This window comes from Ranitomeya imitator, chromosome 5 (genome assembly GCF_032444005.1).
Source record: "Ranitomeya imitator isolate aRanImi1 chromosome 5, aRanImi1.pri, whole genome shotgun sequence".
Taxonomy (NCBI): Eukaryota; Metazoa; Chordata; class Amphibia; order Anura; family Dendrobatidae; genus Ranitomeya; species Ranitomeya imitator.
In genome coordinates, this window is record NC_091286.1 from 570,303,639 (window position 1) to 570,324,399 (window position 20,761).

General features: G+C 42.9%; 1 protein-coding gene across 1 annotated transcript in view; it reads right to left on the reverse strand.

Annotated features, from left to right (window-relative positions):
• Positions 1-755: 755 nt before the first annotated feature.
• Positions 756-20,761, reverse strand: part of GPC1 (glypican 1) — a 102,488-nt gene continuing 82,482 nt past the window's right edge. The window contains exons 2-9 of the mRNA XM_069727799.1: positions 17,846-18,004; positions 15,200-15,594; positions 12,430-12,595; positions 11,069-11,199; positions 9,042-9,161; positions 3,417-3,550; positions 3,150-3,325; positions 756-1,302 (exon numbers count right to left, since the gene is read on the reverse strand). Coding sequence (XP_069583900.1) covers positions 1,091-1,302; positions 3,150-3,325; positions 3,417-3,550; positions 9,042-9,161; positions 11,069-11,199; positions 12,430-12,595; positions 15,200-15,594; positions 17,846-18,004 — 1,493 coding nt within the window. The 3' untranslated portion in view covers positions 756-1,090. The remainder of the gene's footprint in view (positions 1,303-3,149; positions 3,326-3,416; positions 3,551-9,041; positions 9,162-11,068; positions 11,200-12,429; positions 12,596-15,199; positions 15,595-17,845; positions 18,005-20,761) is intronic.

A 20,761-nucleotide genomic window follows, 5' to 3' on the forward strand; every position in this document is an offset into this window, starting at 1 on the left:
ACTGCAACAATATTGCAACCATGTCTGCCTGTGAGCTGGAAGCTGAGAGGAACCTGCAGGTATAATCACACAGGGCTCTGTAGTGAGATCAGGAGAGCAAAGAGCAGCCATCACACTGGTTCCTCACCCTTCATGTAAAATAAGCTCTGGAGGCAGAGTTATCTTCCAGGCAGCATCCTCCACAGAGCCTCGAAAAAGTCATTTACATAAAGTGATATAAGATGCCGTGTTGTGGATAAATCATCTTTTAAGATGTATGGTATGATCAAACCATGTTCCTGCACAGTCAGACACGGCCATTACACAATACATAGCAGGGGCACATTTATAAGATTATCTCAGCACAGGAACATTTTTTTTAGCACATCCAGTTTTCTAAATTATTATTATTCCAAAATCTGTTGATTAAAATGTCCTTTTTTTTGGGGGGGGGATGACCCCTCTATGCTTTGTAGGCAGATTCTGAAGGAGATCTGCATTCAGCCAAAAGTCGCAATATTTTCACTATATCTTTGCTACATCAGTCCTCCCGGCTTACTGATCCAAGTCATAGCTTTCTGAGTAAACCGGAATCAGCGGCCCTGCTCAGAGCCAGGGGCTTTCTGCTGAATCAGAGAATTGACAAAATAAAACTCCCAGTGACGGATATGAAGAAAAATGTACTTTATATAGAAACCAGGAAAATTGCATACATTGCTCCTTTGTGCTTGTCACCTGTGTATGTAGAGAACGGTATGTCTTTGCACTAATAAATATTTTACAATTTTTTTGCAATTTTATTTTTAATTTTAGAAAAGAGACACAATATTAGTGAAGCTTTATGTCACTTTTAACATTTTTTTTTCCTATCAACCAAAGGAAAAAAAAAACCAGCCAGATATGGTTTATCTGTATCAGAAAATAAAATACACGCAATTACAAAAAATGTACAGTTATGGAGACAGGTTGGGCCTGCAGAAGAGCACAGTGTTATAGTGGCCTAATCTCCAGCAGTCGTTTCCATTTTCATCTACTTCCAAATACAGCAGAAAGTCAAGTTTATTAAGGGAGAAAAGTGACCGCGTTCCCTTTATATAACAGTTCACAGAGGTTACCACCTGGCAACGTGTGTCACAAGCAAAGCGGCAAGAAGTAGCGATAGATCCCACGATTTGAAGCTGGCGTTTCCATTCAGCCCTGGCGAATGTCCCTTTCGGACGACATGTGTTTGTGTGTGTATTACAGTGTTGTCTCCAGAAGCTGTTTTGATGCACACGGTGTCGGAGCAGCCGTCTCCGCTCCCCGAGCCACTGATGTCATCACCTGCAAAAATAGAGAGGTTAATACTTGGTAACACCCAGCATCGAAATCCATTATCGGCTCATCAAACCTGCTGAGGACAGTTTATCAGATAATCTTTGTGGAGCAGAGTCTATAAATTGGTTGACTTGCCAAATAATAAATGCATTGGATGATCTCTTGGTCAAGAAAAACCTCCTAACCAGGCCAAATACTCCAGATTGCTGTCTACCAAATACTCAGCTATGCCTACTGACCATAGACTCCTCTCGCTGCAGCTTATTTCCACTAAAAATGATTAGGCATGTTGAAATCAAACTGCCCGATCCTTGTTTCCCATAACATCTGCCATGGAGAGTATCAGGAAACCTCTGGACGCATTGGATTGTTGTATGATACATCCAAAATTGGTGGGTCTGGATGACATTATTGTGTGTGGCTAACTTTAGCCTGTGATCTGGTAAGTTTCTGTGTGAATTTTGAGTTTAAAAAAAGCAATATTGGATCATATGTGACAACATATTCAAACTCTACTCCTGTACAAATGGGTTGTGTTGGGTGTCAAAACATAGACCAGGAGTTCACAATACAATTTACCATATATTAGAAGTCAGTTTCTCCTACCAGAGAAATGAATCGGCACAAAGACCTCAGCAATCATCAGACATGTCCCGTAATTTGTGTAAAACCTTTCCCAAACATATATAATTATGAAACCTAAAAAAAAAAGTGTTTAATCCGGTTATAATAGCTCTGGGTTTATAAGAGACCAAAGTTGGGCTCTTCGCTGTCTCACTATTTTGACAACTGTGAGGCTTTATGCTTATGAGCTGGGAGATACCACTGTGTGGGGGAGACGGGAATGTGCAGCATGCAAACGCTACAGATGTGTGCTGATATCCTTCTTCATTCTGTGTGTACATGAGATATAAGAGATTCATGGATATTATGGAGCAACCGGAAGAGGAGACACTAGATTGCAACTGAAGCGATTCCAGGCATAGACTTCTCATTGTTTTATAGCTGTCTATCAGTCTGTACATTATGTAGTTAGAAACTCTCATTAACCCTTTACAAGCAGCTTATCCCTTCTTTTGCACAGTAACCCTTTAAGAGCAACAATATCTTCCACTTTACATAGTACACAGGGACATCTAAAAACCAGTCACCAGATAAAATGCTATTATCCAGCAAATACCGGGTTAATAATAGTGTTATTAATTTGCCTGGCACTTACCTGAACTCTGCAGAGAGAAAACTAACTTTATTCCCCGGGTTTCAGTCATCGAACTGAGTATAGAGCGGTGGCTGTAGCCGCGTCACTGTCTGACACGGTCTCTGCATTAGTGCCGGCTGTTAGTCAGTGTCGGGTGTCGGTTACATCCACCACTCTCTGTACTCAGAGAGGCTACTGGGGGCAATAAAGTTCATTTTCTCCCTGCAGCGATCAGGTAAGTGCAGGCGCCAGGCAGGTTAATAATGCTATTAATCTGCTGATTAACCACACATCTGCAGGTTAAGGGCGCTTTTTCTGGTGACGGGTTCCCTTTAATACATGGCTGATAAATAATAATCAGTATGATGCAAAGGCTTTGGGTTGGAGGTGCAGTAAAACCTCACCCAATTTGCATTTTGTTGATTCATCTAGTCGGCACATGACCGCATGTATGCAAGTCACATACCTACAGTCACACGTCCGCTGCCCCCAGCACTGGAGAATCCCCCAAGCTCAATGAAAGAAGAATATGCATCTGACTAAGACATCCTGGACAGGATAGCTGTGATTTGATCAGTGTAAGAAGGTCAAACCTCTGTGTTCCTGTGGGATCACCATTAAGCTCTGGAATGACATTTTGTACTGGTCCTCTTACTTGTGTCTTGGAAATCCACGTCATTTCCATTGTAGGCATTGCGGAGACGATTGGTCATAATCTTCAGCTGCATGATCTGTTGACGGATGGTCATGTCAGGCTTTGTAATATCCACATCAATCTCAGGATTATTTATCTGGTTGGCGAGTCCGCTGCCCATGCGCTCAGGCATGTACCTAAAGAAAAACAACGTACAATGTTGAAGAGTTCAGAAGAAATATAAAAAAAGCTTTATTCAGCTGGATCAGATATATGACCAAGGCTGACCTTGCTCTGGCCATTCCATTCCAACACTTGTCTTCATTTCCTGGACCAGCAATAACCTTTTCGCTGCAGAATAGGTTTGGTAGAGACACCCAATAATCTTGAACTTCAGTGAGCATTACCTTTACATCTGAAACCTTTAAAAAATATTATCATCGTTAATTTAGGTACATTGTGATGGAGGTTTAATTACTAATATTCTATATTTCCCACGTTCATCTAAAAAGTTGCGATTAAAGGTGAGTATTCTTAAAGGGAATCTGTCAACAGGCTTCTGCTAACCCTGAGACCCCAATTCCAGCAATGTATCACTTACTGGACTGTTTTATCTTCTGCAGATCTACCAGTTCTCTGTATGACCCCGCCCCCACCACTGATTGGTAGCTTTCTGCCTATGCATACTGTAAACACAAAGCTGCCAATCAGTGGTAAGGGGGCGGGTTATACAGAGCTCATAAAAATACATAACTACTTGGCGGCAGATTTACCAACCCTCTAATGAAAGTCTCTTTCTGCTAATACAGTGATTTTGTCAAAACTACAGCAATCAGCCTGGTAAGTGACACATCACTGAAATCAGAGTCTCTTTCTCTACATATTTCTGTTCTAGGATTTGGAGACAAAAACACGGTGACAGACTCCTTTTAAACTGATGTCCCCAAACCCTAACGTACACACTGAATGCATGGCGTCTCACTGTGACAAGTGTTCACTAGAATTACAGACATCATCATGGAAAGGAGGAATGGATTGTTAATATACAAGTGATCATGCGGTCTACTTATATAAGATGCATACAAAGAGTTTCCATGTTTTTAAGAAACTTTGTAGACTTCAATATTTAAATAAAAAAATCTACGATAAACCCAACATTTTTGCAGAGTAAAAGTCTTTTCTTGTCTATCCAGACTGGGAGAAGAAACTGTATAGAGGAAGGGCTGGATCATTATAGCCGCATAATAACGTTTCTCTCCAACTTAAAAGCTAAACTCTTGTAGGGTTTTCTCTTGCATCATTTCCTGTCTGTCCTGCCAAGGAGTACCCTAGAGAAGAAGCCGGGCAGAAGAGATGGATTATAAGAGGCTGCAGAATAGAATTTCCCTTCAATTTAATAGCTGAACTCATGTACGATTGAGTTTTGCATCATTTCCTGTCTGTCCTGCCTAGGAGTACCCTAGAGAAGAAGCCGGGCAGAAGAAGAGCTGGATTACAAGAAGACTTACTCTTCAACTTAATAGTTTAACTAAACTGAGATTTGGCCTTGCATCATTTCTTGTGTGTCCTAAGAGCCCCTAGAGAAGAAGCCAGAAAACTGGATCATTAAAGTCTGCATAGTTTCTCCAGTACTTACACAGGACCTGTTATCGGGTCAAAAGTGGCCAGTTTTTGCTCTCATTTGATTCTTTTATTTTTACATTCACCGTATGGTTCCAGAGTTAAGAGCCTTTTTATTTAGTGGAAATTTGTATTCTTTTAACCAATGAGACATTGCTTATAGGGTAATTTTGCTACTGTGCCTGAAGACACCTCCATGGAATCCTGTCAGCATTGCTCGCTTGAAAAGGAGCATTAAAATTACTAGATCTCTAGAATGGCAGATTTATAACAAAATTAAATAAAAAGGTTTATTACTTTGGTGAACAGCAGGAATAAATTAGGAGTAAAACCAGCCATTTTTGACCTGGCAACATGTCCTCTTCATTAGCAGAACTCATGTGAGATTTTGTCCTGCATCATTTCTTATGTGTACTGACTAGGCGTATCCTAGAGAAGAAGCTGGGCAGAAGAATACCAGGACCATCAAACCCTGCATAGAAGAGTTTCTCTCCTACTTAATAATGGAACTCGTGAGATTTGATCTGCCATCACATCCCCGTCTGTCCTGACTGGGAGCACCCTAGAGGAGAATCTTGGCAGGAGACGAGACTGTGGAACATAAAATGTGTTTTCCGCTGGTTCTAGTATAGCAGCTCAGCCCAATCATCTTGCATGAAGCTAAACTGCAATAGATGACACAGCCCAGGGACAAAGAGTAACAATGTGTGTAATAAAAGGAAGACCCCATTTATAAGCTCAGGGAATCTCCCAGACATGCTAGTTAGGGAGCTCAGTGCACCCTTGGAGTGGCCGAGACCCTCGGTGCACCGTTCCACCCACACTGGCGCTTGACAGCGCTGGCTTACATAGAGTCAGCAGTGTCTGCCCAAAACGCTCAGGCAAACCAGCACTGTCAGTGTCCAGTGGGGAAGGTTGGGGCATACAGAACTAGTCTGAGGAACAGTGCACTGAGCCTCTCGGCCTCACCAAGGGTGCACTGAGGACCCTTGTTATAGGGTTTGACTAATCTTCAGTTTCTGCTGAATGAAGGCAGCAATTAGAAGACTAAGGGCTCATGGAGACGTCCATGCAAAATGATCTGAGCATGGACCCCGAATGCACGGACTGTCCATGGGTCTACCAACCCGGACATGACCGCTTCATGTATTTTTATGAGGCTGTCACTCTCGGGTCAGTAGGTCGGCTGTCCAGCCTGTGAATTGCGTTTCGATCTCAGACCAGCTTGCATGGACATCTGCATGAGCCATTAAGGTATACTATTTTTTTTATAGGGGCTACATTGCCTTAATGCTGTCTGCTTAGTTTCTACTATTAGTCTGGGCTGGGAGACTCTTTACTGTAGCCGATACGACCAAAACGTTATTTTTGTAACTGACCCACATCAGTTCAGTAGGAGGCCCCATATGCGCAGTCCTAGAGGTTCCTGCCTCGGTTGCCCTGACACGGAGGAGTCCCTGTATGGTTGCACTAATGCCAAACAAATGAGGGATTGTGACGAAATACACAAGTTACACATTCCGAGAGACCAAAGCACAATTCCAGGAATACAGCTTGTCTGATCAATTACAAGTCAAAATTCAGACATGAAAAACATTTTTAAGATTTTTGAACAAATCTCTATGAAGCTTGTAACTAACAGAACTGAATACGCTTCCAAATGACATCTATGTATTTGCTGCCCATTTTTCAGCACTTAGTAATTTACCCTTTAAGTCCTGGCGCTGTGTGGGGAACACTTGGGAATAAGCATATAATAATAATTATTTATAATGAACAATCTGTCAGTTATTAATATGTCCTCAGTAAGCCATAAACGGTGAGTCTGCAGCATTCTGCACTGATCAGCTATCTAGAAGCCAAAAATAACAGAATACACTGCGGCGAGAACTAAACCAAAATGGTTCAATCACTGCAGCGTACAACTGATTTTGGCCAGTCAGTAACATGGATTATGGCTTGGAGTTAAATTTGGAAGTAAAGACTCAGATTACAGGAGTGACATCAGCATTTTGTGCTAATGAGTAAGACTGGACAAAGACCGGAAGATTTTCTAGAATAACGTTCAAACTTGTTACACTAAGGCTTAGATGCATTTTAGGAAAATCAAAGTGGAAACTCAAATTAGAGTCTGATCCAACTTCAGTGGAAATGCCTCATGACAAGGAAAAGATCCTCAGTATTGTGTGGGGCCTCCAGGTGCCTGTATGACCTCCCTACAACGCCTGGGCATGCTCCTGATGAGGTGGCGGATGGTCTCCTGAGGGATCTCCTCCCAGACCTCGACTAAAGCATCTGCCAACTCCTGGACAGTCTGTGGTGCAACGTGACGTCGATGGATGGAGCGAGATATGATGTCCCAGATGTGTTCAATAGGATTCAGATCTGGGAAACGGGTGGGTCAGTCCATAGCGTCAATGCCTTCATCTTGCAGGAACTGCTGACACACTCCAGCCACATGAGGTCTGGCATTGTCCTGCATTAGGAGGAACCCAGGGCCGACCGCACCAGCATATGGTCTCACAAGGGGTCTGAGAATCTCATCAGGCTACCTCTCTGGCAAGCACATGGAGGGCTGTGCGGCCCTCTAAAGAAATGCCACCCCACTCCATTACTGACCCACTGCCAAAAACCGGTCACGCTTAAGGATGTTGCAGGCAGAAGATCGCTCTCCACGGCGTCTCCAGACTCTGTCAGGTCTGTCACATGTGCTCAGTGTGAACCTGCTTTCATCTGTGAAGAGCACAGGGCGCCAGTGGCGAATTTGCCAATCCTGGTGTTCTGTGGCAAATGCATGGTCCTGCATGGTGTTGGGCTGTGAGCACAACCCCCAACTGTGGACGTCGGGCACTCAGACCATCCTCATGGAGTCGGTTTCTAACAGTTTGTGCAGACACATGCACATTTGTGGCCTGCTGGAGGTCATTTTGCAGGGCTCTGGCAGTGCTCCTCCTGTTCCTCCTTGCACAAAGGCTGAGGTAGCGGTCCTGCTATTGCCCTCCTACCGTCCCCTCCATGTCTCCTAGTGTACTGGCCTGTCTCCTGGTAGCGCCTTCAGCCTCTGGACACTACGCTGACAGACACAGCAAACTTTCTTGCCACAGCTCGCATTGATGTGCCATCCTGGATGAGTTGCACTACCTGAGCCACTTGTGTGGGTTGTAGAGTCCGTCTCATGCTACCTCGAGTGTGGAAGCACAACCAACATTCAAAAATGACCAAAACATCAGCCAGAAAGCATTGGTACTGAGATGTGATCTGTGGTCCCCACCTGCAGAACCACTCCTTTATTGAGGGTGTCTTGATAATTGGCAATAATTTCCATCTGTTGTCTATTCCATTTGCACAACAGCATGTGAAATTGATTGTCAGTGTTACTTCCTAAGTGGACGGTTTGATTTCACAGAAGTTTGATTTACTTGGGAGTTATATTCTGTTGTTTTAAAGTGTTCCCTTTATTTTTTGAGCTATATTATATATATATATATATATATATATATATCACTAAGTATTCACAGTTGTAGGCATGCTCTTTCCATTGCCGAATGCAAGCCCTCAAAAAAACTGAAATTCCAGGTTGTGAGGTAGCAAAGCACAAAAAATGCCAGGGGGGATATGGATATATATATATATATATATATATATATATATATATATATATATATATATATATATATATATATATATATATATATATATATATATATATATATATATATATGTGAAGCTCATATTATAAGGAGTCATTACAGAGTGATTTCACGTGGTTATTTCTGTTAATGTTGAGGATTATGGCTTTGGTGCGCAAACCTCATCATCAACTACAAAAACGTCTGACTGATGTGCTTGCTAACAAGAGTTTTGCAACCAAGTACTGAGTCTTGTTTGCCAGAGGGATCAAATACTTATTTTTCACTGCAAAGTGCTAATACATTTATAGAATTTATATGTGATTTTCTGGATTTTATTTTTGATATTCTATCTCTCAATGTTAAAATTAACCTACCTTTAAAGTTATAGATTGTTCATGTATTTGTCAGTGGGCAAACTTACAAAATCAGAACCATACTTGTACACACACAATACATTTAAGATCCACAATGCTGACCAATTTACACTAGTTTTTTTTTACAAAATGTATGGAAGATATTTCACCAAATGTCATTGACAATACTGGTACGATAGGGCATCAGTCGTGTGTGGACGCACCCAAAGTGTTCTGAACTTTTAGACACTCATACCGTCATTTTTTGTATATGGTTGGCTTCGTTAGTCTAGTCGTAGATCACTTACCAGGTTGTCCATGCTAGGAATTGGGGATTTATCTTCTGGAGCCGCTTTTCCTTTTCTCTTTCTTTCCTCTGACTTGGATCCTTTGTTAGCCTTTTTGGCATTTCCACAACTTTTGAACACCTGTAGAAAATCAAAGACACCATGATGGTCATATATCATGTAAAAAATAATGATAATAAGCAAATTAATCAACCACTGTCCTCTCAATTAGCCATCTGACCAACCAATAGCAAATCACCATGTATGTCTATGTATGTATGTGTAATAGTATCAAGCCATGCTTGGCTGTTGAATTCACATGGAAGTTAATGGACGCAGCAGCACACGCATGTCCACGCAAGCCCACCTCATTCACCATTAATCAAGTCAAGGGTTGGAGAGACCCTTGTTCTAGAGTTAGGACAATGTTGAACAATTCATCACACACTCTTCATTCAAAATACAGTAAGATTTTATTTGTAGATGTGAAGTAGACACACTGAGGCGCAGGGAGAAGTGTGACAGGGTATACAGCTTTGGAAAAAATTAAGAGACCACCACATCAAAATCCTGTCAGGGGCAGCCCAATCTCCAGACCTGAACCCCATTGAAAACCTCTGGAATGTAATCAAGAGGATGATGGATAGTCACAAGCCGTCAAACAAAGAAGAACTGCTTAAAATTTTTGCGCCACAAGCAGTGTGAAAGACTCTTGGAAAGCATGTCAAGACGCATGAAAGCTGTGATTAAAAATCATGGTTATTCCATAAAATATTGATTTCTGAACTCTTCCTGAGTTATAACATTAGTATTGTTGTTTCTAAATGATTATGAACTTGTTTTATTTGCATTATTTGAGGTATGAAAGCACTGGGTTATTTATTTATGTTTTTTTATTTTGACCATTTTTCTTTGTCAGAAAAAAAATACAAAACTTATTTTTTGGAAATTCGGAGACATGTTGTCAGAAGTTTATAGATTAAAAGAACAATTTACATTTTATTCAAAAATATACCATATTTTTCGGCGTATAAGACGACCACCAACTTTTCGGGGGTCATCATATACGGCATGTGTAGGGAACGGTCCCGGATGGTTCCCAGGGTCTGGAGGAGAGGAGATTCTCCTTCAGGCCCTGGGATCCATATTCGTGTAAAAAAAAAAAAAAGAATAAAAATAAAAAATATGTATATACTTACCTTCCGACGGCCCCCGGAGTTCTCCTGGCTCTCCGGGATGCATGCAGCGGCTTCCGTTCCCAAGGATGCAGTGCGCGCCGCGAAGGACCTTTGTGACGTCGCGGTCGCGTGACTGACACCACAAAGGTCCTTCGCGGCGCGCAATGCATCCTTGGGAACGGAAGCCGCCGCATGCATCGCGGAGAGCCAGGAGAACTCTGGGGGCCGTCGGAAGGTAAGTATATCCATATATTTTTTTTTTTTTATTCTTTTTTTTTACACGAATATGGATCCCAGGGCCTGAAGGAGAATCTCCTCTCCTCCAGACCCTGGGAACCATCCAAGACCGCTCCCTGCACAATATGCGGCAACTTCAGAGCTCCGTACCCGGCGTATAAGACGACCCCCGACTTTTGAGAAGATTTTCAGGGGTTAAAAAGACGTCTTATACGCCAAAAAATACGGTACCTATAAAGAGAAAAATCAGACAAACTGAACATTTTGCAGTGGTCTCTTAATTTTTTCCAGAGCTGTATATTATTGTTCCATATTGATACTTGGGGTTCCACACCCCGTCCACCAGCACCTCCATGAAAAGACTGTGTGCACGCTAATCTTCTCTAACTAGAGGTAGAACGTGCATTTATGAGACATTTATGGTGTATCCGGTAGATATGTCATGAATGTATAAGAAGCAAATGTGAGAACAGGTACCATCAGAATAATATCTGGAGCTATGACCCTTGTCAAGCACCGCAGCCTGTAGTGTTGTAGGAAGAGGAACATACGAGGAGCTCAGGAACGTCTATAATTTCTGCTCTACTTTCTATACTTGTACGGCCTCAGATTACATTACTGCTTAGCATTTACCTTATTTGTTATGACCTCCTTGTTCTCCTGCATATGGGTTATGGCCTCCGAGATCTTCATGTGAATAGTTCCCACAATGTTTTCCACTCCAGAAACTCCATTAAACTTGCCAGCCACGAGCAATAAGGATTCTATGAGAGATACGGAGAGACAGACACCATTACCCCATCACTTAACCCATTCAACTTCCTTTTGTCATCTCTATTTGCCTCTTTGGATCCAACATTCTTGCATTAGCTGGTCAGATGAATATATACGAGAGCACAAGGATCGATGTTACTATATAAAGGACACTTTAGAAACAGAAACGAGTCAATGGTTCACATCTTTGTAACGTTGTCCTGCTCTTCTGGAACATTTGCTTTTCAGCACTATTACTGTTCTTGCAACGTGAAGGCCATCCTTTGTCTTATGAATAGTAAAAACCAGGGATACAAATGTGCAAAGGTCGATGTGCTGAGAAAGCGTCTCTGTAACGTGTAATCAATTGTGACCATGAGGTCTTCTAGCCGTTAATGCAAGTCCAAATAATGATCCCAGGTGCCATTGTCAACCTTCCATGTATGAATATATAGAGAACATCTGCAAGCACCAGAGTACGCAGCCAGTTCACTACATGTTCACACAGGACCACTGCCCAAGCACTTGCCAGCTATTTGGCTTCATAGATTTCTGTTCAAGGGTCCGGGAAGGTCTAAGTGCTAATTTATTTCAGATTGATTGGGAGAGATTTTAACCCCAGGCTTCATGATCGCAACTATGGGTCATAACTAGGTGTGTGGCCCACAGCTAACAAATGGGATTCTATTAAGAATGGAGTAATGAGGTTTCGTGAGACCTGCAAATAAGGCAAAAAGAGAGGCATGACTACACCAGAGAGGCCGGAAAATGCTGACGTTAGTTTCCTGATACTTATAGATATATGGTCAGCCTTACAGAGCTTCACATGAAAACAGAAACGCGAATCATAGACCCATGTGTTATTAGAGCTATGGTCATGCATGCACACCTCCACGCCATTCATTGTCTATGGGACTGAAAGATTGCCAATCAGTCCCATAGACAATGATCGGAGTGGTAGCGTGCATGCATGACCTTCCTAATACATGAAGCACTGGTTTGCGAGACCTCCCCGATTCTGAGGCCACCCACCGTGTCAGCACTGACACGGTGCAATCACTTCACTCACTCCTTTATGAATACAAAGATGACTCACGTGATTGTTACTGGGTTTCCCAACATGTTCTGATCATCCATATAACTACATACTGTCCATTTATTACTGTGATCGTCATACAAACACAAAATATTGGACAAGAGACTGTAACCTGATCATCTGGATGTCTGACAACTTCACTTACCGATCAGATTCCTCCACTCCGGGTCTAAATCTGCTTGATTAGCTAGACATCCTCGCATGACGTTCCAGCAGTAATTATCACACAGCTTTACATTGGAGTGGCCGCGGCAGAGAGGACAATACATGAGCTTCATGACTTCTCGCGTGCATTCTCGACTAATAGGGACCTGAAAGCATGAAATACGGTCATGTATCGAGTCTAATCCAGAATGAAGATTCGCTGCAGCTGAAGGAAAACATCTGCAAAACTGATCCCATGGTCACATTTGTACCAGAGTTCTGAGTAAAGATGCCCCTTCTTTTTTCTGGAAATCAGTTTAGATCAATTTAGAATGTACCAAAAAAAAAAAAAAGACGTGCTGATGATGAACGGTGACAGACTATACGTATAAAGGATCTGGGTGCATGGGATCTAGAAAAGGTAGCTGGTGTAAATCCAGCATTAGAGTGCAGTCTGAATATGCGCCAAATCTGTGATGCTGGCTCATAATGGATGATAAATTTTGTGCCTCTTTAGCCAGTTTAGTCGAATTTTCAGCCATCAATTGTTTGCTTTAAACAATTGCTTTAAACAACCGAGACATTTCCTGTTCCAAATTGTATTTATGCTGCTCCTCTTTTCATCTACGCTGCTCCCTTTTTCATCTACACTGCTCCCCTTTTTGTATATGCTGCTCCCCTTTTCATCTATGCTGCTCCCCTTTTCGCCTACGCTGCTCCCCTTTTAGCCTACGCTGCTCCCCTTTTCATCTACGCTCCTTTCCTTTTCATCTACGCTGCTTTCCTTTTCATCTACGCTGCTTTCCTTTTCATCTACGCTGCTTTCCTTTTCATCTACGCTGCTTTCCTTTTCATCTACGCTGCTTTCCTTTTCATCTACGCTGCTTTCCTTTTCATCTACGCTGCTTTCCTTTTCATCTACGCTGCTTTCCTTTTCATCTACGCTGCTTTCCTTTTCATCTACGCTGCTTTCCTTTTCATCTACGCTGCTTTCCTTTTCATCTACGCTGCTTTCCTTTTCATCTACGCTGCTTTCCTTTTCATCTACGCTGCTTTCCTTTTCATCTACGCTGCTTTCCTTTTCATCTACGCTGCTTTCCTTTTCATCTACGCTGCTCTCCTTTTCATCTACGCTGCTCTCCTTTTCATCTACGCTGCTCCCCTTTTAGCCTACGCTCCTTTCCTTTTCATCTACGCTGCTTTCCTTTTCATCTACGCTGCTTTCCTTTTCATCTACGCTGCTTTCCTTTTCATCTACGCTGCTTTCCTTTTCATCTACGCTGCTTTCCTTTTCATCTACGCTGCTTTCCTTTTCATCTACGCTGCTTTCCTTTTCATCTACGCTGCTTTCCTTTTCATCTACGCTGCTTTCCTTTTCATCTACGCTGCTCTCCTTTTCATCTACGCTGCTCCCCTTTTAGCCTACGCTCCTTTCCTTTTCATCTACGCTGCTTTCCTTTTCATCTACGCTGCTTTCCTTTTCATCTACGCTGCTTTCCATTTCATCTACGCTGCTTTCCTTTTCATCTACGCTGCTTTCCTTTTCATCTACGCTGCTCTCCTTTTCATCTACGCTGCTCTCCTTTTCATCTACGCTGCTCCCCTTTTAGCCTACGCTCCTTTCCTTTTCATCTACGCTGCTTTCCTTTTCATCTACGCTGCTTTCCTTTTCATCTACGCTGCTTTCCTTTTCATCTACGCTGCTTTCCTTTTCATCTACGCTGCTTTCCTTTTCATCTACGCTGCTCCCCTTTTTGTCTACGCTGTTCCCTTTTTCGTCTACACTACTCCTGTTTTCATTTATGCTGCACCCCTTTTCATCTACGCTGCTCCTCTTTTCGTCTACGCTGCTCCTCTTTTCATCTACGCTGCTCCCCTCATCTGCTTTGTTACTCTTTGTCCCTTGAATAAGGAAGAAAAAAGTGTCTAAAACACATAACAAATAGCTATAAAGCTTATTGTAACATTATGCTCCAAATTTCACCAAACTTTGGTACATTTTTCGCACCACAATCGAGTAAATCCCTTCCAATGTATCAGTTTGCGACCTCTATGGTACCATGACTTCGACAAGCATGTTGAAAAATCTCTGTTGGATTTTTAGCAACTTGCTTGTTGCATTTGTGGTACACTAGCGGTCCCAAACTGATCCATTGGATTGCGATTGGTGCATATTTTGTCACGACCTAGGCCCAGCCACATTAGTAAATCCGTTCCAATGTATCAGTTTGTGGCCTCTATGGTAACCTAACTGCCACTAGCAAGTTGCAAAATATCCAACGGAGTCGGATTTTTTTGTACTGTTCTTGTCCAGGTCACGGTACCCTAAGGGTGGCAATGCGGTCCCATTTACTTGTTGTGCACTGTGATGTAGCAGCTATGCATAGCGCTCTTTGTCGAGGCAAAGCCACCGTGTAAACCCTGCTTAAATCTTACATTGGAGAGCTGATTTAACCTATGTATGGTAATGTAACTTCATAAATATATTTACAAGATGTTTGATCACTGGTGAGAGGACGGGTGGTGCGTGAGAGGGAAGGAGTATGTCTGCACTTTTTAATAGCTTCTATTTGCCAAACGGCACAATATTTGGGTTAGCATAGAGCAGAAAAGTCTACAACAGATCCTCTAAAGAAGAATAAGAGGAGTATGCTAATTGAGAATGACAACCATACCATGGTTGCCTGACTAATGAGTCTCATTTTGCCAATAACGATAGTGATGTGTCCATTGTATGTTGCGTGTACAGGACACTCAGTGTGAACACATACCTGGGTGACCTTCCTGACGATATCAGCAGCAGCGCCAAGTCCTTGGACAAATGATCGGGCTGCGATAAACGCCCGGGTTGCCTTTAATTTCATTTCCCGTGGAATGTCCCCAAATGGCTTCAGCTGGTCATACTGCTTTGCCAAGCAGTCCAAATACTCATAAGAAAAGGTGAACTGTGAGTTCTGTGTCTTGAACACGCTCTCCAGTAGATGGCTCCAGAACTCCGTCAGCGCCTCCTCCAGATTGACTCCGGAGCCGCGGTAGTACTGGCGCAGCTCGATGTACAAGTCTCTGAATATCTTCCCATCATTTTGGGTGTAAAGTTCTCCATACAAATTAGGAAATGTGTCCATGAGAATCTGTTCGGATTTATTCAACAGGTCCAGAAAATATCCTGGAAAGGAGCGAGATATTATACGTAAGGAATAGAATGGAAAAACTGTTCTGTGAGAATGGCGTGCAGTCACTGTATGGAGCCATCTATGGGTACATCCATAGGCTCAAAACTGAACACTTTTCATTAAGGGGGTTATCCCACCAACATAATGTATTACACATCCACAGCATATGTGATAAAAGCATGATCTGTGAGGTCCAACTCCTGAGAGCCTCGCCAATCATGAGAACGGCTTTTGTGGACACGGAGCAGTAGTGAGCATGTGTGACCACTGCTCTATTCATTGTCTATAGGTGGGGTGGTCACATAAGTGCATGCCCTCTCCCATAGAAGTGAATAGAGAGGTGGTCACACATGTGCACTATCACTTCTGATCTTAGAACCCGTGGGGGTCCTAGTGGACAGACTCCTGTCATCACATATGTATCGCCACCCATGGTTAGATATGCAAATTGCCTCCCTTCATAGAGTAAGAGGTCTTGAACTCTAGCACCACCTAATGGAAGTAGCAATCCTAAAAGACTTTTAGCATTGCTACTTCCAGAGGAGCATTTCATGGCCTATAAGTCTCCTTACACTGGTATGTCAGGCATATATCTCTTCCCAAGAAGAAACATTACCCCTTAGTCTGGGTGCCCACGATCCGGAACTAGCAGTTCTTTGGACGCAGTGTATGTTGCTGTGTCAAACCTGTAGTAACTCTGGATCGTGGGCACATACGCTCAGACACTCATGGTGAGGTGATAAATGTTATTGGTGGGATAAACAATTTAAACACTGATTACTATTTATTTATATAAAACTGGAAAAAAAAAACATTAATTTTTTAAAATCAAACTTGTCAGTAGCATCAACTCATTTATATCAGGACCTCAATAATAATAATAATAATTAATAAAAAAACAAGCTAAATGGGTCACTGACCCTTGTGGCAAAGAATAGACCACGCAAATGTAGTCTAGCAGGGACATACCGCCACTGTGTACCATAGTGTACAGTAGCCTTAGTCAGGCAGGCAGTGTCAGGCAGGCATAGTGTACAGAAGCCAATCAGGCAGGCATAGTGTACTGCAGCCTTAGTCAGGCAGGCATAGTGTACAGAAGCCTTAGGCAGACATAGTGTACTGTAGCCTTAGGCAGGCATAGTGTACTGTAGCCTTAGGCAGGCATAGTGTACTGTAGCCTTAGTCAGGCATAGTGTACTGTAGCCTTAGGCAGGCATAGTGTACTGTAGCCTTAGTCAGGCAGGCATAGTGTACTGTAGCCTTAGGCAGGCATAGTGTACTGTAGCCTTAGGCAGGCATAGTGTACTGTAGCCTTAGTTGGGCAGGCATAGTGTACTGTAGCCTTAGTCAGGCAGGCATAGTGTACTGTAGCCTTAGGCAGGCATAGTGTACTGTAGCCTTAGGCAGGCATAGTGTACTGTAGCCTTAGTTGGGCAGGCATAGTGTACTGTAGCCTTAGTCAGGCAGGCATAGTGTACTGTAGCCTTAGTCAGGCATAGTGTACTGTAGCCTTAGGCAGGCATAGTGTACTGTAGCCTTAGTTGGGCAGGCATAGTGTACTGTAGCCTTAGTCAGGCAGGCATAGTGTACTGTAGCCTTAGTCAGGCATAGTGTACTGTAGCCTTAGGCAGGCATAGTGTACTGTAGCCTTAGTCAGGCAGGCATAGTGTACTGTAGCCTTAGGCAGGCATAGTGTACTGTAGCCTTAGGCAGGCACAGTGTACTGTAGCCTTAGGCAGGCATAGTGTACTGTAGCCTTAGTCAGGCATAGTGTACTGTAGCCTTAGGCAGGCATAGTGTACTGTAGCCTTAGGCAGGCACAGTGTACTGTAGCCTTAGGCAGGCACAGTGTACTGTAGCCTTAGGCAGGCATAGTGTACTGTAGCCTTAGTCAGGCAGGCATAGTGTACTGTAGCCTTAGTCAGGCATAGTGTACTGTAGCCTTAGGCAGGCATAGTGTACCGTAGTTTTAGTGTGACCAGAGTTGTCATGACAAACCTCACTGAAGACCTCAAGTAAAACAAGACTGACCTACACTCCGTTACAGAATATGGACACACATTTCGTACTCTACATCCTTTTGCTGCTTTTACTAGTCGTCACAATTCTAACAAGATTTATGAACACTGTCGAAGTGCATAAGGCCTGAGAGTATAGTGGGGAGACATGGTCCATGTTTGATCACCTTTAGTTCTCCCATTTTATGGACTGATTTCTATGTGATGTTATATAAAAGGCTCTTACTGTCAAAGTTTCGGTTCTGAGTGAAGAGCAGGCCCTGGACGGAGAGGCTGGACTCTCTCAACGAGTTGTCAAACTCCATTTTACTGATATTGGCGAAGTTCTCTTCCATCTCCGTGGTGCAGCATGTGTAACCTTGTGGACAAATCCTCAGGTGTTCACCTAGAAGAGCAGATACAAGAATGACCATGTCTGTCAAAACAGCATAATGGAGATTTTCTAATAGGTGAACAATTGAATTGTCGAATAGCTGAGGCCAGGGGTGTACAGGCCGATATCTGGGATAGATCCAGAGTGTTAGATGTAATGACAGCTAAGGCTCCTCTCCCAAAGCTTGTTCTGTCAATAAGCGCCGGGGAGTTAGGAGATCAGGTGAGACACAGTCTTACCAAATCACACTGAAAATGGCAGCTCTGAATTCTTTGGGGGCGTGTGCTATTTTTTTCTCCTGCCTTGTTAGGATTGGTCAAATCCATACAGGAGAAACAGTTTCCACCCCCAGAAGAATATCTTTTTACGTACGATGGAGGGGAGAAATAAAAACAAATGTTTTATTCATCTCTTTAGCCCGTTTACCATAAGGTATCAAGTTTAACATGACAAAAAGTGATGAAAGGTCCACAGACCAGAGACGCTATATCAGGGTTTGTTTCTATAGAATCTTGGTCTATTAGTCTCTGTTTCTGTACAATGGCTTTGCTTTACATACAATCAGAGCAGGAAACCACCATACATTTATCATAAGGCGCACCATATTTTAGAAATACAGTATGTTGCACCCATTACTCAGATTAATGAGTTTGTACATAGCTGCAGAACCTGCCCTCAGCAACAGTATTGATAAATCAACCTCGGCGCATAAATCAGAATGGAGTCCTCCTGCCAATGAACGGATTCACTTACAATAGCTGACCGAGATCCTGGCAGATTCAGGAAACTCGGAAAACTTATGGAAATACACATCACCATATGCAACTGCTGGTAAAAGAGCACAAGAAGCCCCGACGCTAACGACACTTCACACTTTTCAGCACTGCATAATTGGCGGATACTTTACAATCAGTGACGTCATCTGTTTTGCAAAAAATGTATTCATCTGGTTCTTGCTTTACAGTACAAGCGATAGGAGGAAAGCTGTGCATGTCATGTACATGATCTGTACCGCTAGGATTGGTGAGTGGGCACAAAACATTTGCTCAACTAAAAATAGTGGCACCATATAGAGGGGGCTAAAGTGATCGGAGCCCCTCTCATCACAAGTATTCTAATTAATGCCATCAGAGATACGTTATTATAGAGGACCCCAATCTAAATGAGGTCACTGGAGGAAATGCGATCCATCCAATAGGAAATCATTGGAGTGATACTTACAATTACGTCCCGTTAACTCCCCTCCACACAGCATCTAACGGCTCGACAAGACCGATTACAACTTATATTACAGAAGTTCTTTAAAGGGAATCTGTCACCAGGCCACCTAATCTGAGAGCAACATAATGTAGGGAAAGAGACCCCGATTCCAGCAATGTGTCCCTTACTGGGCTGCATGCTGTAGTTTTGATAAAACCACAGTTTTATCAGCAGGAGATTAAATCTAAAGGAGTAATAAAACTGCTGCCATGTAGTCTTCCATATTCAAGAGTTCTGTATAAACCCGCCCCTAGCTTTCTGCCTATGCACAGTGAATACAGAATGCTGCCAATCAGTGGAGTGGGAGGGGATACACAGAGCTCAACATTCAGAGAACTGGTAGATCTGCAGAAGATAAAACAGGAATTTTATTAAAACTACAGAAAGCAGCCCGGTAAGTAACACATGGCCGGAATCAGGGTCTCTTCCCCTACATTATGGGGTCCTCAAAAATCTGGTGACAAATTTCCTTTAAAGGTAGCCATATATACAGGTTGATATTAGTTCTTGCAAATGAACAAAGCCATTAATATTTTAGTCCATATTGGTTTTTACAGCCATTCTGGAAGTGTTTCTGTTGTATGTGAGGATTTCAGAACGCAGTACGCACTACACATGGGATTTTTTATGCCATTTTTTTCTTAGGCTTTTCTATTGTACATGAGAAACACCAGCGATAATGAACGTCTTAGGCTACTTTCACACTGGCGGTTTTTGCCAGACGTCGCAATGCGTCGTTTATGGCAAAAAACGCATCCTGCAAAGTTGTTTGCAGGATGCGTTTTTGCCCCATAGATTAACATTAGCGACGCATTGCGACACTTTGCCACACGTCGCAACCGTCGTGCGATGGTTGCGCCGTGTTGTGGCGGACCGCCGGGAGCAAAAAACGTTACAACGGGTGCAGCGGATGCATTTCTCCGGCGCATCTGCTGCCCCCACCTCCCCGCACCTCACAATGGGGCAGCGGATGCGCCGGAGAAATGCATCCGCTGCACCCGTTGTGCGGTGCGTCAAACGCTAGCGTCGGAATCTGGATGACATTTCACCATGTATAGGGGCCTTAAGACTGGCGTTTTCATAGTTTGCCGCTTTATGTCTAAAGCAAGCATAGCACATAAAGCAAAATGAAAATATCATAAGACAAAAATGGCGGTAACTCTGAAATGACTTTTAGGGTAGACAAAAAGGAAGATTACAACGATGGGCAGGGAGTGATGAAATAGCGATGACGGATGAAGGACCTGGCTTAGTCTGACGTGTTGTTGATCCTGAGAGTTTTCATATCTTCGTATTGTGGATGATTTTTGCAGGATTATCAGGGAGGATCATTGGACACAAGTCCTCAGATTATCCAGAAATGCTCACCGCACCACCCGATCAGGGGGCTACACGGGCACAGCGACGATTACACTTACAATCAAGGACTTACCTGTATAAAGTCTTTTCTTTTTCCGCATAAGATATTGTATAAGTGAAAAATTGGCGTTGGAGGCTTCCCGGGTGGGT